Source organism: Halteromyces radiatus (genome assembly GCF_025201355.1).
Source record: "Halteromyces radiatus strain CBS 162.75 chromosome Unknown BX664scaffold_1, whole genome shotgun sequence".
In the NCBI taxonomy this organism is placed as follows: domain Eukaryota; kingdom Fungi; phylum Mucoromycota; class Mucoromycetes; order Mucorales; family Cunninghamellaceae; genus Halteromyces; species Halteromyces radiatus.
In genome coordinates this window covers 4,107,495-4,125,424 of record NW_026251687.1, presented here as the reverse complement: position 1 = coordinate 4,125,424, position 17,930 = coordinate 4,107,495, and the positions used below count along the sequence as shown (strand labels likewise).

The 17,930-nt window shown below is 35.0% G+C and overlaps 5 protein-coding genes across 5 annotated transcripts; 2 read left to right on the top strand and 3 right to left on the bottom strand.

Moving 5' to 3' along the window:
- Positions 1 to 27: 27 nt before the first annotated feature.
- Positions 28 to 891, top strand: BX664DRAFT_322793 (uncharacterized protein). The gene is made up of 3 exons (XM_051543565.1): positions 28 to 252; positions 347 to 447; positions 528 to 891. Exons 1-3 carry the CDS (start codon positions 39 to 41, stop codon positions 693 to 695), a joined length of 483 nt encoding a protein of 160 aa, XP_051405649.1. The 5' UTR covers positions 28 to 38; the 3' UTR covers positions 696 to 891.
- On the bottom strand, positions 892 to 1,570 carry BX664DRAFT_322791 (uncharacterized protein). The gene has a single exon (XM_051543564.1). It carries the CDS (start codon positions 1,197 to 1,199, stop codon positions 1,008 to 1,010), a length of 192 nt encoding a protein of 63 aa, XP_051405648.1. The 5' UTR covers positions 1,200 to 1,570; the 3' UTR covers positions 892 to 1,007.
- On the bottom strand, positions 892 to 4,187 carry BX664DRAFT_382510 (uncharacterized protein). Its single transcript, XM_051549054.1, has 3 exons — positions 3,595 to 4,187; positions 2,750 to 3,450; positions 892 to 2,667 (listed from the first exon to the last, which is right to left on the bottom strand). Exons 1-3 carry the CDS (start codon positions 4,142 to 4,144, stop codon positions 1,243 to 1,245), a joined length of 2,676 nt encoding a protein of 891 aa, XP_051405647.1. The 5' UTR covers positions 4,145 to 4,187; the 3' UTR covers positions 892 to 1,242.
- Positions 4,188 to 5,907: 1,720 nt separating this feature from the next.
- BX664DRAFT_322787 (Thiolase, N-terminal domain-containing protein) lies at positions 5,908 to 7,794 on the top strand. Its single transcript, XM_051543563.1, has 6 exons — positions 5,908 to 6,126; positions 6,194 to 6,557; positions 6,647 to 6,974; positions 7,062 to 7,413; positions 7,530 to 7,540; positions 7,624 to 7,794. The coding sequence occupies exons 1-6, from the start codon at positions 5,961 to 5,963 to the stop codon at positions 7,651 to 7,653; spliced, it is 1,251 nt and encodes a 416-aa protein (XP_051405646.1). The 5' UTR covers positions 5,908 to 5,960; the 3' UTR covers positions 7,654 to 7,794.
- Positions 7,795 to 7,946: 152 nt separating this feature from the next.
- Positions 7,947 to 17,827, bottom strand: BX664DRAFT_290575 (golgi-body localization protein domain-containing protein). The gene is made up of 8 exons (XM_051541893.1): positions 16,584 to 17,827; positions 12,768 to 16,493; positions 11,764 to 12,676; positions 11,533 to 11,672; positions 8,973 to 11,408; positions 8,782 to 8,896; positions 8,371 to 8,725; positions 7,947 to 8,288 (listed from the first exon to the last, which is right to left on the bottom strand). The coding sequence occupies exons 1-8, from the start codon at positions 17,736 to 17,738 to the stop codon at positions 8,015 to 8,017; spliced, it is 9,114 nt and encodes a 3,037-aa protein (XP_051405645.1). The 5' UTR covers positions 17,739 to 17,827; the 3' UTR covers positions 7,947 to 8,014.
- Positions 17,828 to 17,930: the final 103 nt, after the last annotated feature.

The following is a 17,930-nucleotide window of genomic DNA, read 5'->3' as shown; positions in this document are numbered from 1 at the left end:
TTCTCTTTTCTTTCTCTTTCAATATATCTATACAACCAATGGCTTCTACTAAATCCACTGATACTACTAAACCAGATGACTCTGCAAAAGAATGGTTATCTCCAGCACAGAGACACAACATGACGGAAACAGAAAAACGACAACGACAACTAGATAAACTATTTGAAAATATTGATAATCCTGTCTTTATCCCAGAACCCAAGCGTGAAAAGAAAGAGCATAAAGTAAAGGATTTTGTACGCAATGTATCTGGTAAGTATTTAGTTGTTATTTTATCATTATTATTTTAAAAAAAAAAAGATTGTTTTATTTGACCAATGATATCACTCTTCTTATATATATATAGGATCAAGTGCTGGTGCTGGTAGTGGTGATTTTCATGTTTATCGAGCACTACGACGTCGAGAATATGCTCGCTTAGGAAATATGGAGGCGGAAGAACGAAAAGTAAGTAATAAAAAAGGAAAAGGAAGATATTTAGTTTTGCACTGGCATGTTGGATTTACCAAACTTATTTGATTTATTAGGAACGCGAGGATAAAGCCTATTTTGACGAAATGGAAAGGAAAAGGTTGGAAAGTGAAGAACGTACAGCAAAGAAACGGGCAAGAAGACAGAAACGAAAACAGGCCAAAATTGAAAAGGAGGACGAAAAGGACAACAAGAAGCAAAAGACTCAAGATCAAGCAAAATGATGAGCTTCCTAGACAGGTATATAAGGATAGAAGAATTGTAGATACATATTTTTTTTTTTTTTTGGTAGTTCCCTCTCCTATTATATATTATATATAAATATACACAATACGCATAGTATAATCTCACATTCACAACAAACACATTCACAAATATAATATTACCCAAAATATCCTCTTTAATAAATCGAAGTGGTTACTATGAAAGGTTTGCTTTTATTGGTAAATGTGAAAGATGATATATGATCACTTTACTTTTCCGATTTTGGAAAAAGAATGACAACTAGAACAGATGGATATTATCTTTTTTTTTTTTTAATCATCGTATATTAGACAGGGGTTATTTTTGTTGATCATGAATATATAGAGAAGAGAATCATAAAGGAAATCATACAGGGGTAAGTAATAATAATAAAAAAAAAAGTTTGATGAGGAGAAGGAAACAAAAAAACTAGTGTTTGTGTACAAAATAGATGAAAGGGAAATAAAAAAAAAAAAAATGTACATAAAAGAAGATGGGAGAAGATAAAAAAAGGGAGGAATGAACTATCTAAGGGTTGGTATGACCTTTGTCAAGAATATTCATCCATGACTCAGGAATGATGGGAACCAATGAACGTTCTTTCACAGTATGTTCATATTTGGATGATGAATGTTGGCCATTTGTCGATGTTGTTGTTGCTGTTGTTGTTCCATGTGTTGCAGAGGTAGGTACAGAAAAGGGAAGCATAAACTTGGAATCCTTTGTTTCTTTGATTTCCTTTTCATCATCATTATCCAGTTCCGTATTGATTTTATTGTTGTTATCTATTGCCTTTGGTGTTGTCTTATCCACAGGTGAAGAAGGTAAATTTTTTTCTTCTTCTTGTTGTTGTTGTGATGCTGAATCTGTTGATGTAGTGATCCCCATGCTAGACATAAAAGAACCCACTAAATGAGACATACTCTCCCGACGTCGTGAATCGCTACGTTGCATAGAATTGCTCTGAGACCTTGACATAGACATGGATGTATGACGTCGTCGTGGCACAGGTGTTGATTTTGTATCTTTTTGTTGTTGGTGACGATTTTGACGATGACGAATGGTATCTTCAGCTAATTGCATAGCATATTTTTCGATTTCTTCAGGTAGACGAGGTTCATTAACTTCATATCGGTAATTCACTACACAACGTTTTACTTGCAAGGCATTCAATACATCAAATGTTTTCACAGTATTGATAAAACTAACCAAATCTGTCAATTGAGTTAAACATTGTAAAAGTTGGAGGAGTTGTGTTGTTGGTGTCAAATAAGATCCAAGGCTAACTGGCATGTTGTTTGCGCAAATCCAATCTTCAATTTGAGATAAATTCATCCGTACTTGCATAGCTTTGGATCGACATAAAAGTTTCTTATTGGTGAGAATACGGTTGAAGAGTTCACATGATAAGTAATGGAAGAATTGAGCTAAAGCTTGAATGATAATAGTTGGATGGACATCATAAGATTGTAACACGAATAAAGTAGATGATAATAAACTTGTGATCGATTGAGGTGATATAGTACCCATTTTTCCAGATCCGTCTGTACTTGATTCAATATTACTGGTATTGTCGTTACCATTGTTTGTATTGGTACTTGAACTAGGTGTACTTTTATTGCGTTTCATCTGGACAGCAAGGGCGCCATCAGGAGGTACAATCACCGATCGTCGACTACTTCTACGGAAGAAACGATGCCAATCATCAGTAAAATTGACATCATCCATACCAGGGATTTCATCGTGCTCCAACATGGCAGGACCCAGAATCTTGTTAATACGTCGTTCAGTATCATTGATTATCGTCATATAGGTTTCTGAGATAAGTTCTGATAGGTTAAGTTGTTGTTTTGCTGTAGCTACGACAAGACCGGTATCTTTCTTCAGATAATGAAGTAATTGTGTAAGATTGGTTATCCAAAAAGCGAGTATATGTATGTTTCGAGCATTATTCTAAAAAAAAAAAAAAAAAAAAAAAAAAAAATCATCAGTTGATGTATCACAAATATTACAATTAACATTTTGTACTTCATACCTTGATAACATTGGCCACTCTTTCAAGGGATCCATCCAAAACTTGATTTACAAGTTCATCAGTTGAAAAATAATGAGAGAATCGAGCACTGAGGAAAATGACATTAGCTGGTACACATATTTCATGTTGTGATCGCATAGGTAGTTGAATATTGGTGATAACAGTATCAAGAATATAAGGTAAATCATCTGCACTAAATACAAACATTTGATGAGGTAAGCATTTGTCCCATTGAAATTCATTGCTGATATCATCATCATCATCATCATCATCGTCCATATTGTTATGTAAATCCAAATTTGAATCATCGATAGTATTGTCAAGGTTATCCATAGTATCGTCATCACTAACAAGAGCCATTGCTGATTCCAATAGTTTTTTGCGTCTATCTGCTTCTTCATTCATAAAATTATCGAACCCTTCTACAGTTGATTGATAATAAAAGTCATAATCACCAGCATTAGAAGATGAAGAAGAAAGACTACTACCATTTCGACCAAAAACACTTGATGTTGAAGATATACTATCCCTTGGATTGGTTGCTAGAATATCTACTATCTTTTGATTATCAGTATTGACAAAATCAAACACTGTTCGACCTTTGGATGATTTTGTTTGAGAGGAAGCACCATGTTCCAATAATATCTTGACTAAATGTTCATGATTATTATTTGTTGCCCACATCAATGCTGACCATCCAACTAAATAAAAAATTATATAAATATAGTTAATAAATGATTCCATCTTTTTTTTTTTTTTTTTTTAGTCTTCTACAAAAAAAGTATCTAGATCTTTGTTCACATATTATCCAATATTGAGGTAATAAAAGTCTGTCACACACTTACATGAATCCTGAATATCGATTTTTGCACCAGATGATAAGAGAGCTTGAGCAATATCCATTTTTCCAAAACAAGCAGCATAAATCAAAGGAGTAGTTCCATCTTCATCTTTCACATCAATATCGATAAAAGGTTTATATTTTGAATCTTGAAGAAAAAGTTGTACTTTATCAATATCACCAGAAGAAGCAGCACGCCAAAAGAGTTTAGACATTTTTATACGTTTGGTATTATCATCTAATTGAGTATTTTCTAATAGTTGTTGTTCATTCAAGTCATCCATATCGTCTTCAAAGTGAAAATCCATTGAGTTTGTTTTATCAGATGAAGTTGAAGAAGGAGTGATATCACGAGTTCCCAATATATCCGATAATTGTTTATAACTTTCTGCTAGTCGTTGAGTCATTTCATCATAAGACATATTTTCATATTGTTTTCGTATAGTTTCATCTGTTTCTTCGTTATGTTCCTTAATCATAGTAAGACCTGAACCATTAGATAAGTCAATAGTTGAAGGATGATGTATTTTGATGGTATCATCATTATCAGACATAATAATAATAAAATATATACGGAGAAAAAGGAGGCAGTAAAACTACAAAAGGAACGAAAGAAAAAAATAAAATAAAATAAAAATAAAAGCGGTGTTGAAAAGAATTAATCGGGGGTGAACTTTCTCTTTGTACAACAAAAAACTGTTTTTTTTTTACCCAAAGGCAAAAAAAGAGAGATTTCATAATAGTGTAAGTGATCTCAAATATTACACGTTTTTTTTTTTTTTTCTTTAAAAAAATAACCACTTCATTTTCTTTTCTCTTTATCATCCAATCACTGATGATATATTTAATTTTAAAACATGCGCATCAAATATTCTTCCGAAAAAGGTATTGACGCGTTACACGAAAATATGTTTAAGATCATCCAATGAGATTAACTATATATAAAATACATTTACATTTCTTTCTTTTTTTTTTTTTTTTTTTTTTTTTTGTATTTAAATCATGATCATATGATATTTTTTTTTTTACTGTATGATAATCGTAAAAAAATCAAATTGGCATTGTTCTTTCATTTCATCCCCATTCTACTTTCCATATAAAGTAAAAAACGAACATTTTTATTATATTCGGCCAGTTTTATGGTAAAAATAAACTAACATTATAAAAACGTGAAGATTCTTTTTTTTTTTTTAATGTATTTTACTCCTGGATTTTATTTTTATTCTCTTTTATGTCATCATTGGACATCATATCGAATAACTAATTAACCTAATAACCGAGATCTAATGATTTTTATATAATAATGAAGAAGAATACAATGATAATCAATAACCATAAGATTTTTTAAACTGTCAAATTGTTTTTTTTGTAAATGAGGTAAAATGATTTCATTAGTGAGAACATGAACCGGATACTGTTTTAAATAAGAAAATTAGATAATTTGCGTATTTGAATAATATGATTTGCATTGTATTGATTGTACCAAAAAAAAGAATATACAGAAATGAATAGAAAGAGGAATAAGGTGAGTAAAGTCTTTTTTTTTTTCTACACTGATTAAGCATATAGCTCAGACATAGAAAGGAATGAAATAATGCTGGGTTTATGATTCGCCATAATCGTCCTCAACTTTTTTTTATTCATTCGAATTATTCCTTAAATCTTCCAAATCTTTCTAGTCACCAAATCACTAATATAAACATATATATATATATATATATATAAAAGGGAGTTAGCATCCTTCTTTTTGTTGACCAAATTAAAAAAAAAAAAAAAAAGTTTCTATTGATGTCATCAATCATCCATTTCCGTAAAATAAAAAAAGGAATCACCATAAATATATCCAATGCTATTGATCAAACATAGAAAAATAAATGCTGTTCAACATGAAAGAAAAAACCGGATAATTTTTTACCTGCGGGGTAAAGGATGATGAACGATGACGATGATTGGTCAATTTAAAATAGTTTGTTTAAACAAAAAAAAAAAAACAAAAGATACTCTTTATTCTGAGATGATTTAATACATAAACTTTAAAAAAAGAAAGTGAGAGATTTGATATGTTTATACTAAAAAGAAAAAATATGATGATGACAAGTTGAAAATAGACTACAAATGAATATCCGCTATTTTTTTTTTTTTCACATGGCAAAGATCATTACCAGTGAATGTTGCTGACTTAAGATTTTTCATATTATCAAATCAAAACTCTTTCTCTCACTCCGGGATTTTGCCTTACTAACCCTCAATATATAATTATTATTTTTTTTCTCCACAAAAAAAAAAATATTTATTCTTTTTTTTTCCTTTCCCCACTTTTTTTTTTCTTTCTTTCTTTACTTTATATTACTCTTTTTATTATATAAAAACATGGCTTCTCGTCTTCAACAAGTTTCTGGTCACCTTGCTCCTTCTTCTAATACTTCTGCCAATAAGATTGGTGTCAAGTCTCCTGAAGATGTTGTCATCGTATCTGCTTTACGTTCTGCTATTACTCGTGCTCGTAAAGGTGGTTTCAAAGATTCTCTTCCTGAAGGTAAATAAAAAAAAAAATAAAATAAAATATATATTTGACTAATGTTCTTTTATATATATATATATAGAAATGTTATCTGGTGTTTTCAAAGGTCTTATTGAACAAAGTAAGATTGATCCTGCTTTGGTAAATGATATTTGTGTGGGTACTGTATTGGCTCAAGGTGGTGGTGCTACTAATGCTCGTATGGCTGCTCTTCATGCTGGTTTCCCTGAATCTACTTCTGTTAATACTGTGAATCGTCAATGTTCTTCTGGTCTTCAAGCTGTTGTGCAAATTGCTACTGCTATTCAAACTGGTTTGATTGAAATTGGTATTGGTGCAGGTTTTGAATCTATGACCAAGAATTATGGTGCTTCTTCTATGGCTCCTACTTCTGAAAAGATTGCTGATGAATGTCCCTCTGCTGCTGATTGTCTTATTCCCATGGGGTAAAATTTTTCTTTTATGATGCATAAGGAGGGTGGGAAATATTCATGTGAAAAAAAACTAATGTTTTTTTTTTAATTTTTAATTCTAGTCTTACTTCTGAAAACGTTGCTTCTGACTACAATGTATCTCGTGCCAAACAAGATGAATTTGCTGCTTCATCTCATGCAAAGGCTACCACTGCTCAAAAGAATGGTTGGTTCAATGAAGAAATCGTCCCTATCAAGGCTGTCGTTGAAGATAAGGATGGTAATGAAACTACCATTGTTGTCGATAAGGATGATGGTATCCGTCCTGGTACTACTGCTGAAAAGCTTGCCAAGCTTCGTCCTGCTTTTGATGAACAAGGTTCTACTACTGCCGGTAATGCTTCTCAAGTCTCTGATGGCGCTGCTGCTGTTTTGTTGATGAAGCGCAAGGTAATTTTTTTTTTTAAAAAAAAAAAAAAAAAAAAAAGACTAGCAGGATGGTTTTATTGATATAGAAATTTTTTTTTTTATATGTAGACTGCTGAAAAGCTTGGTTTATCTATTATTGGTAAGTATATCACTTCGGCTGTGGTCGGTGTTCCTCCTCGTGTCATGGGTGTTGGTCCTGCTTATGCTATCCCTGTTGCTCTTGAAAAGGCTGGTATCACCATCAACGACGTCGATCTTTATGAAATTAACGAAGCTTTCGCTTCTCAAGCCGTTTTCTCTGTCGACAAGCTTGCAATTCCTTATGAAAAAGTGAACGTCAATGGTGGTGCTATCGCTTTTGGTCATCCTCTTGGTGTTACTGGTGCTCGTCAAATCGCCACTTTATTATCTGCATTGAAGCGTCACGGAAAGAAGGTTGGTGTCACCAGCATGTGTATCGGTAAGGAATTGATGTCCAAAAAAAAAAAAAAAAAAAAAAGGTGGCTAGGATTGAATATCATTTTACATTGTCTTACTCATTTATAATTATATTATTACTTTGTCGATTTACTATAGGTACTGGAATGGTAAGTTTGAAACTGGATAAAAGAGGATGATCATGAGTGATAGAAAAAAAAAAGGTATTCACACTTTTTTTGTTTGTGAATAGGGTATGGCCGCTGTGTTCGAACGCGAATAAGATGTTAGATAGTAAATTATTGTAGACAATACCCTTCTTCCTCTTTTTCTCCTTTCTCACTCTTTTAGTTAGTTATACACATATTTCAATGATGATATGTACATATTGTAATCAAATAAAAAACCAATTTTTTATATATAATTTTGAAAAAGATAAACAACAAAATGACAAACAAGCAACCACAGTATTTCAAAAAAGTCATATACAAATAAAGTATTGAACAAATGCCTAAATGACATGATTTTGATTTATTTATGTACAAGACGAATAATGATGACAAAAACCCTAACAGTAAATGATAATGATAATAATAATAAAATAATAAAACAAATGCCATTTCCGTCCAAAGAAGACATTTCAATTATGAATGATGATGATAATGCCGTTGTATATTTTCCGGATGTAGTGGTGGAGTGGTTGGAGTCAATGAATGTGGTGAATGTGTTGATGAGGATGATGTAATAGGCGTAGTAGGTCCTTGATAATGTTTTCCCAAAAGTAACCGTCCTTTAGTCATCAATTCCTCCATAACCACAGGATCGTGCTTCGTTTTCTTGACTAAGGTTTCGATCGAGGCACAAGATGATGGAGTATGTTCAGGAACTTCAGGTTTGACAGCTATTTTCCGCCTAAACCTTAAAAAAAAAAATTATCGATCAAGATCCATTTTCAATCCAACCTTCTCTACCCCTTTCTCCTTTTTTTTTTTTTTCTTACTTGTTTGTCCATGATAACTGTGGTTGACTGGCAATGGTTGATTTGTGCTCCAATGATGGCGTCATAGTTGAATCCAAATCATTATCATATGAAGTTGCAGAGTGTAATGATATATCGTCTCGATGATCCATATCTTCGCTATCACTATCACCACTAGCATCATCTTCCCAATCATATGCACTTTGTCGTGGTGAAATTTCCATTGTAATTGGTGTCAAGGTGCTAAGTAAAAACTGTGAATCTGCCATACCGTTGCTGTTACCAGGTAAAGTATCCCCACGAGGGTGTCTCCGGATTGTCAGTTTTTCTTTCAATAACGCCCGACTGTTGTGAACCAAAGCTGCTCGCATGAAATCTATTGAATAGACAAATCAATATAAATGAACAAACAAATTAAATTCCGTTGTTTACCTCTTTTGATATTGGATAAAAGTTCAAACCAAGACCAAGTTTTATTGCGATATTCCAAATAAGGTTGTTGAAAGGCAAAATCACGTAAATCTTCAATATTCTTTTCTTTCGGTCCCTGTCCATAAAAAGAAAGTTAATCCCCTTTTCCTTTTTTTTTTTTTCCTTTTTCTTTTTTTTTTTTTTCTTCTTACTTTGTAGGTGAGACAATGTTTCAAACCTGGGATCTTGACAACAATAAAAGTACGATTTCCAGAAGCCCGTTTCTTCATGACTGAAAGATCATCTGGTAAGTACGCTTCTTTTTGTTTTCGTTTACTGGTAGTTGCTTTCGAATGAGGTGGTGTTGGTGATATAATAGGTGATCCTCCACTATCCATATTGCCACCATCTATTGTTGCTGTATCGAGAGTATCACGTATGGATGTTGCTCCAGTGCTTGCGTTTGATGGCATTGGTATATCCATTGCTGTTGATGGTACTGAACGTATATTTTCTACTGTTGCCGACCGGGGGTAACCATATTTGTGTCGATTTGAAGAGTCTTTGTCCTTGAGTTCCAAATTTGCCGATGCTGATTTTTGTAAAGTATCACTTGTAATGGAGTTGGCATCACTTCCTCCACCACCACAACTACCAGAGATAGAAGCATTAGAAGGAAGATTCACATTATTGTTGTTGTTGTTGTTATGTGACGATGATGACGATGTAGGAACTGTAGTTGAGTTAATGCTTTGTTGAGTTTCTTTTTGTCGTCTTTCAGGTGGGAAAAGATAGGATGCCATCGCCTTGCCAAAATCATAGGTCATTTGTAGACGTAGAGGGAATAGATTGATTTCCAAATGCTGAATCACAGGTATACCACCGACAGGCGCAAGGGCCTCCAAATAGCAACGTAGCATCTTATGTCTAGAGAAATCAGGGAGTCGATTGCGTTGTTCAATAAAAGGCAAGAGAACGTCAGTGTAAACAGGATTTGCTGAAGTGTTCTTGACTTGTAGTAGACCGACTTCCACAGTATTAGTATGAGAATGATCATCTTTGTTGATGAGGGTAAATGTTGTATCGTTCAGATTCCATTCACATAAAGGAGTTTCACTATCTATTCGCATTTCCCAACTGAGCTTGGCAGCAGAAAACACAAATTTCCAACTGATGGCTGATTCACTAGTATGTTCATTTCGTTTGTTGGTTTGTAACATCTTGAATGCTTCCATTCCCAGATAAAGATCTTCACAAGAATCTTGAAGTGCCAATCGTATTTTACGTAATTCTTCCAAGTGATCTTGATCAAGCATGCCAATGTTTTGTTGATATTGATCTCGTAAGCCCATGCAATGTCGTACTCGATGTTGTAATTCCACAATATTCTCAGTTGCCTCATCCAGACTTCCTTGATCAGCTGCCATCATGATTTCGTGTAATCGTTCTGAACGTTCCTTTTTTGCTGGTTCCTTATATAGTAATAGATCCACAACAACTTCGTATATTGCATTGTATTGAGCTGAGTCTGCCGTAAGTGCCAAATTGGGGAAGTTCAAGTGAACCGAATCACATCTTTCTTCAAATGGATGATACCGAGCAAATATGGTGCTGTGAGTCTTGAGTCGTAAGCCATTGTATTTGTCGATTTGAATAGTAGGTGATAATTGCGTGCCCACACGTTGAAATTTGTCACTTCGTTTCACATAACTGATCAGCATTTCCGAAGGAATCCACGTAAGCCAATGTTCATGCCCTTTTGCACCATAATGATTGTCCAAGAGTAGATCCACAGTATCGAATTGTTCCTTCTTTGCCACAAAAAATTGAGTATTATCAAGACTAACAATAGTACGATTTTTCACCAATTGCATTTCCAGATCTGTTTCTTTGTCTTCAGTGATATTGAATGCTTTGGCTTGGACTCGTTCATTTGACATGAGTACCAGGTTGTCAGGATCACAATCACTTTGGAGACTAACTTGTGGATTGAGAAGATCTATCAAATAACTGCTTTTCATGCTGTATCCATTGGGAATACTTTCAAGTTGTCGATCAGGGTTCTTGACATTGTCATCATTGAACGTATTCACATCAACATTATCAAATCCATTGCTGCTGCCACCACCACCGATGCCTGTTGAAGGTGGCGTTTCCATTTCGTTCTGAGCATAGAATTTGGTGTTTTTTTCAGCTACTAGTTGTTCCAAGAGTTGCTGTATAGTTTCTTGATCCAATCCATCGTCATCATCTTCCACAAAATATTGCCCCTTCTTGAATCGCCGTTGTTTTTGATGTTTTTTGGTAACATCACGCAGAAATTTGACAGCACGAGATGACATATAATAAGACAGGGCACGCTTGTGAGCTTGTAAATCCATAAAGTGGTACACAATATTCCGTACAGAGTTATTCCATATGATTTGAGGATTGTGGACAATATATCGTACCTTGAAGTGACCCATTTTTTCTTCCCATTTTGATATTGCGTCTTCACCAAAAATCGTTGAATCTGAATGAGCCGCTTTCCCTATGTTGGAGTCATGAAGGCCTCCTGGTAAGACATCAGATGAAAGTTCCCGGAGATATCGTTGCAACAAGTTTCGTTTTTCGAATAGAATTTCGGTCTTCTCTACAATGGTCTTTGACTATTAATACAAACACACAAAAAAAGTCTCAGTACTCTATATTGAACTTTCCAATAATCCATATTTCCGTTTTCTTTTTTCTTTTTTCTTTTTTTTTTTTTTTTTTTTTTTTTTTTTTTTTTACCTCATTCAATAGTTCCTGGTCATCTATTTTTTCAGATAGCTTTCTTTCCACATTATTCAACCTTGTTTGATGTTTGCGAATTTGAATATCAATATTTCGAGTACGTTCTTTCAAAAGAGAGAGTTGAATTTCACGCGTGTCTTCAAAAAAAAAAAAAAAAAAAAAAAAAGGTCAATTCAGTACAGATCATTTTTTGGATACTATTTTTTTTTTTTTTTTTTTTGGACTTACCAGGAGCCGTTCCAATAATACAATCATGAGTCCCACGTAAGTATCGGTATTTTTCAACATCATCCGGATTGTTTTGTTTGATATAGTACATACATGGAGAGAAGGCAAATGGAAGAACATGGACCTTTGGTATACTTTCTGGTGTTACCACATTCAATTCGACAAAATCATCCATATCCATCCAAGTTGAATCTTCTTCATTTTCATCTGCACAGCGATCAGTACCATCCATAAAGTCAGGATCCAAATCTTGATCATCATCAGAAGTATTGCTGTCGATTGTATCATTGGTATTTACAAAATCATGATCGTGATTATTGTCCATTTGTTGATCAACACTGTACCGTGCCTTTACCACTCGTAGATCAATATTTCGTAATTCCACTTCTGCTTCATTAATTTGCCAGCCTGGTTTTTGCTGTTGTGGTTGATCTATGCCAGATGTATTATCGCCGTTTTTAATTGTTGTCCGTTCCCGTTGCTGATGAAGATCTACACTGAAGGTCTTGACATGTCCTTTGAGTCCAACAGTATCACCATGACCTGCCAAATAAGCATTACCACCGTCCACCAGATTGTCATCCTTGTAAAAGTAACCAATTCGTATTGGATTCACCACCACCTTGTATTTCATCGATTGCATATGTGCACCAAATTTTTTGGGAGGTCTTGTGTCAATAGGAGGATAGAGAGAACCAGTACGTAAAGGGTAACTCATATTACCACCAAAAAGACGAAAGGTAGATAAAAAATGATCCAAAAACCCAGGAGAAAGATGTAGAGAGTTCATTGCAGTACGACCAGCATCATCATGACATAAGTTTGATAAGTTGTATTCTTTTTCCGTGAGCTTGATGATACTTATCGAGAAATGGATGAAATCAGATCGAAAACCGGCAAAAGCATCGTAATCCTATACATATATATATTAAAGATATACACATAGACGTTAATGTTTTTTTTTTTTAAAAAAAAAAAAAAAAGAATCACATAAATAAACTTACCTTGCCATGATTCTTCAAAGCATCAACAGCTTGACGAGATTTGTATTTGACCTTGTAATGAGGGACAAAATGTAAAAGTCGACATCGCTCTTGATGAATCGAATGATCTTCTGCGCAATCACCAACACAGAGTCGTTCCAAATGACATCCAAGACCCATACGTATACCACCTGTAAATCGGAGAGCCACCTTGAGGAATTCGTTCTTCGTTATATCATCATTTCCCATTATTGATACTGGTTCCATCGTTGATGCATCATTATTATCGTTGTTGTTGTTGTTGTTGTTGTTGATGTTTTGATGTGGTACACCAAGTAAATTTGTTTCCCCAGAAATAGAAGGTTCTTCACAAGGAAGCAGTAGATGCGGTACTCTGTATCCACCATTAACCAAATCAGGAACACCAAAAAGAAGATCTTGACTAATGATTTGCATAAATTCACCTTGTGGATTGTTGTGACCCATTCGCCATACAACGTTCTTCTTCCATAACTTAGCCAGTCCAAAGCCACGATCAGTTAAATCATACGGATCACGAGAACCTTTCATCACCAATGCCAAGTCGCCACCACCAATGAAAGAAATAGTAGTCTGTGTATGAATCATTAGACGAATCTTGTCCCAAAGGCCAACTTTTGAAGATGGATCAATAGGTGGTCGAGTAAACGTATCCATGGTTCGAGCTAAATCTTGAATAGCAGGTTGATAAGGTACACACCAACAAATACTTGTCAATTTTGGTGTATGAACATCGATATTGACAACAGAGTAAAATTTCGGAGGAGAAGCAACCCTAACAGCATCCATAGTATAGAATAGATCGACATCATGGTCTTCTAAGATTGATACCTTCACCACCCGTGTAGAATCCAAATCCCCAGCTTGATCACCAAATACATAGTCTCCAGATAATGTCCATGCTTTCGATTCTTCGTTATCTTTACCAGAGGAAACATGAAAGAAAGGTATGGGATAATCACGAAGCTGAGCCCATGTTTCGCCACCACACCAATCCAAATGAAACGGAGCCAAGGTCGTAAAATCAGTATCCAGAGGTACACCTTTTCCAATATCATGCACAAACTTCCTTGTCTGATCCAAAGGAAAATCAGGTGGTCGTATATTCAACGTACTGGCCAAAATAGTAAAATCCAAGAGAGAGAAGCATCTAGGAAGATCAATCACATCAATGTCAAATAATTGCGCCGTAATAGAATCCTCAGAAGTTATAGAATATTTGCTTGCCCTTTTATCATCACTGTAAATTCCCACATTGTCAACCAATATACCGTTCGTTCGAAAGTCTTGACTTCGTAAATTTTCAAAAGCAATTGTTTCTTGTTGAATCGCCAGATTGATATGTTTCATCCAATTGTTTGAATTGTGTTCATTAAGCCGTTGTCTTGCTTGATGTACGCGTTCTTGACCTTCTGTTCTTGCCTTGGCTTCAAAAGCATCCAACACATCCAATCTTGATCTTTGTTCCACCAAACCGGTTCGCCAAATCCTTCGTAATTTTGTTTCCAGGGGATCATCTTCCAATTGCATGGTAATCTTGTCACAGTGAAGTCGGATCATGGGAAGTGAAAGTGGTTCGTTCTTCAGAATTGATCCAAAATAGGTAAATGGTTTAGCTCCAGATAAGCGTGGATCCATAGCCTTCAAATACTTGACGAGGTTGACACCATTATCAACAAGATCAGCAATTACATACCGATAAGGCACACGCAGATAAAACTTGGTCAAATCCAATTGATGAATAGGTTGATTAGACTTGCCTTGGTGATTTCCCATAGAATATTGTAGATTGTCCAATTCTAGTAGTTGGTCCCATTTGGTGTCATCCTTGACAGCCACACCATATATAGTTGTATTCCGGACACGAACCACCGGTTGTACTTTTTCAGCTATCTCCATCCGCATTCCAATCACACGTACAAACAATCCAACATCATTAGGAAGTGTAATTCGCCCATCGAGTCGATTCAATTGCACTTGAACTTTCTCCATTTTCCACCATCTAGCTGCTGTTGTTCTTGATGCCACTATTTCCGACGATCTTGTTGTTGCCAAATGCAAATTCGTTTTGATCCTTCCAAGTGTGTATAGTGCCAATAAAAGAGCATAATGATTGGTGACTGTGAAGTGTAAACCAAGTTGTTTGATAACCATAGTAAGATGTAGTATGCATAAATCAGTGGTAGAGACGATAGAAAGCATAGAAGAAAGTCGCGGAATCCACAAAATCAAATCATCTGGTCTATTGTCATCCAAATACCGTGAACTAAATGATCGTACTACCTTGAGAGATTGAATAGTACCTTGTAGTGAGCTTTTGATGAATTCCCTTGATCCAGCAGTTGTTGAAGTAGTAGTACCAGTTGATTCATTGTTGTAAGCTTGATCTCCATGATGAAAGTCGCCAGAGGAAACGTCCAGCTTGTGAGAATCACCATGGAAAATAAAAGAGACATGATCAATTGTAGTAGTAATGATTGCATAGATATCCTGAGTAGGTGCGTTGTCAATGTATCCATGTGGTGCTTGTCTTTCATCTCCATTCTTGCCTTTGTCAAATCCTTCCAATACTAATTTTAGCTGCGAAAATGATAGATTAATGCGAAACCACCGGAGCCAAGTGTCGATCATGACATTGATTTTCCTTGAAGTATCCGAGGGTTTGTTCAAAGAGTGAGGAGGTGAAGTCTTCTTCGGTCGAATTTGTTGTAATTGTTCAATAATGTTGAGCCAATATCCAAGAACCAGACCAGAACCATGCTTGCCAGAAACAGTAACACAAGGGAATAGGGAAAGACAGCTAATGTTGACATCCACTTCATTTCTTTCACCTTTCAAATTCCAAACGACCATCACGAAACCATCATCAGTATTCAGAGTAGGTATGCAAGCTCCAAAAGCAACTTCCACTGATTGTATAGAGAATAAAGGATTTCTTGTCACCGAATTGCCTGTCTTTACCATCAATTCCATATCATGTATAGCTACTCTTGTTGTCGCGTTATAGATCCAGTTGACTTGTTTTTGATTATCACTTGCATCATTTTGTCGACGAAAACGCCAAGTATTTTTAAAAAGTTTTGTCCATCGCATGCCGTTCCCCTTCCTCTTCCTAATGCCGGATGTTTTATCGGTTGATTCCTCTTGTTGACATTGTTGTTGTTTGTTACAAGATAAAAGAGATGAAGGTATATCGTTTTGTAACACGTATTCGCCAGTGACATTCATCAAGATCGTTGACCATTGGACCACACCGAGAGAACATTCTTTTTCTTCCAACAAGTCATGACCATCCGAATCAGCAAAAAAATGGATACTAGGATTTTCCAGCTTCAATAATAGCCCAAGTTTTGGTAATTGTTTTTTAATAGATCCAGAGAATGCTTGTATTGATGGAGGACCTTCATTCGAAGAAACAGAAGAAGAGGAAACCATGGTATTCAAGAGGGAGATTTTGTCCATATTAACATGTAACAGGGGATCCACAAAGATCAAGTTGGCTTGCACTGATTGTTGATTTGGACCATCAATATTGCCGTCATTTACTATAGATCCACCAGAATGGGCTTGTATCATTGGAAACATGCCAGTCAAATTCACTTCAGGTAGCGTCACCAAACGAGTAGAGCCTTTTGATGAGGAGTCTTCGGATATAAAGCAGTAGGCATGTTCCATTTCAATTTGTAAATTGCAAAATGATCCTATGGCCTAAAAAAATCGATAATACAATCATATCTATTAAGTAAAGGCTGACTTGATACATTTTCTTTTTTTTTAAAAAAAAAAAAAATAACTTACTTGAGATTTCACCAGTTGTTGTGATATTGTAGTAGTTGCATTAATGTAATCAATGTCAAATCCCAGAAAGTTCCCGTTGTGATATTCCTTTGACGCTCGAATGTGAGATATAGAGATTGATGTAGATCGAATCATATCCAAAATAAAATGCTGCTTGTTTTTGGTTCTATTTTGATGCTGAGATGAGTGATGATCTTGTTGATGATGATTAGAATCGCTTTGCTGTATTAACGATTGTAGTTCCAATAGTTTTTCCAAACGCAAGTTAAGAGAATCCACATGAAGACTTGTGTCTACATCTTTTAATGTCAGACAGCCAGCAGATAAGTGACAAGAAATAGCTATCCGTCCACCTTGAGGTAATTCCAAACCTTGATTGCCAATCGATATAGGTCCCAGTTGGAGAATAATTTCAAAAAACTTTTCCTTGAATAAGTGTTGAGCACGTTTGAGTGAATGTCGTTGATGACCAGCGTTCAAAAAAGGATGATGTTGATCTATATCGGAATCGTCGTATATGGAAGAGGATGATGGTGTATGGTATTCTATATCATTGTTCTGTTGAGAATTCTTGTTTTGTTGGACAACGGCGGCAAAAAGGATAGAAGATAAATTGATGTGATCTATTTTGAATACATTCTTGTTTTCGATAGCAAGTAATAAACCATTGATCTGAACATCAAAATAGTTTGCAAGACCAGCCATCAAGAATTGAGCAGGCAAGGCAGAAGTGAACTTGACAATATATTTGACAACAGAGATCGAGTACCACCAAGGTATATGAGGTAGATTTCCCATTCGTGAAATACGTCTTGACAAAGTAGTTTGAGAGTTGGTATCAGTTTGTGAGAGTCGTAATATGGACCAATTAGGAATACGGCATTCTACCTTCTCTATATGTAGAGTGATCCAAGCTGTGGACAGTGAGGAAGTTGGACGTTTGATACGGAACTTTATTCTACCAATAGAGATGACATATTTTTCAATAGGTGAAGCATCCTTTGTAGTTTTTCGATAAAGTATTTGAGAAACAGAAAAGAAACCAACTTGACCGAATTTCAGTTGAAAGCATAGCGCGATAATCCACCGAAGAAGTAAGCGAATAAGAAGGAAAACCGTCAAGATAATCACATAGTGATATATACTAAGGGACATGACGTTGCCTCCAATACAATATTAGAATAAAGTAAGGAATGTTAAAGTATATATATATATGATATAAATATTATATAAATAGAAAAAAAAATTAAGTAAAAAAAAAAAGAGAGAGAGAGAGAGAGAAGATTCCTTTTTTTTTATTTTATTTTTTTTTGAAAAACCGCAATAAGGCACTTCGAGTTTCCTTTT

Excerpts from the sequence above, each read along its gene's own strand:
- BX664DRAFT_322793 (XM_051543565.1), top strand. The coding sequence starts at position 39 with ATGGCTTCTACTAAATCCACTGATACTACTAAACCAGATGACTCTGCA. Across the intron at positions 253-346 it reads TTTTGTACGCAATGTATCTG|GATCAAGTGCTGGTGCTGGT; the intron begins GTAAGTATTTAG and ends ATATATATATAG. Across the intron at positions 448-527 it reads TGGAGGCGGAAGAACGAAAA|GAACGCGAGGATAAAGCCTA; the intron begins GTAAGTAATAAA and ends TTGATTTATTAG.
- BX664DRAFT_322791 (XM_051543564.1), bottom strand. The coding sequence starts at position 1,199 with ATGTACATTTTTTTTTTTTTTATTTCCCTTTCATCTATTTTGTACACA.
- BX664DRAFT_382510 (XM_051549054.1), bottom strand. The coding sequence starts at position 4,144 with ATGTCTGATAATGATGATACCATCAAAATACATCATCCTTCAACTATT. Across the intron at positions 3,451-3,594 it reads AATCGATATTCAGGATTCAT|TTGGATGGTCAGCATTGATG; the intron begins GTAAGTGTGTGA and ends TTTTTTATTTAG. Across the intron at positions 2,668-2,749 it reads GAGTGGCCAATGTTATCAAG|AATAATGCTCGAAACATACA; the intron begins GTATGAAGTACA and ends TTTTTTTTTTAG.
- BX664DRAFT_322787 (XM_051543563.1), top strand. The coding sequence starts at position 5,961 with ATGGCTTCTCGTCTTCAACAAGTTTCTGGTCACCTTGCTCCTTCTTCT. Across the intron at positions 6,127-6,193 it reads CAAAGATTCTCTTCCTGAAG|AAATGTTATCTGGTGTTTTC; the intron begins GTAAATAAAAAA and ends ATATATATATAG. Across the intron at positions 6,975-7,061 it reads TTTTGTTGATGAAGCGCAAG|ACTGCTGAAAAGCTTGGTTT; the intron begins GTAATTTTTTTT and ends TTTTATATGTAG.
- BX664DRAFT_290575 (XM_051541893.1), bottom strand. The coding sequence starts at position 17,738 with ATGTCCCTTAGTATATATCACTATGTGATTATCTTGACGGTTTTCCTT. Across the intron at positions 8,897-8,972 it reads AACATTGTCTCACCTACAAA|GGACCGAAAGAAAAGAATAT; the intron begins GTAAGAAGAAAA and ends TTTTATGGACAG. Across the intron at positions 8,289-8,370 it reads CAGTTATCATGGACAAACAA|GTTTAGGCGGAAAATAGCTG; the intron begins GTAAGAAAAAAA and ends TTTTTTTTTAAG.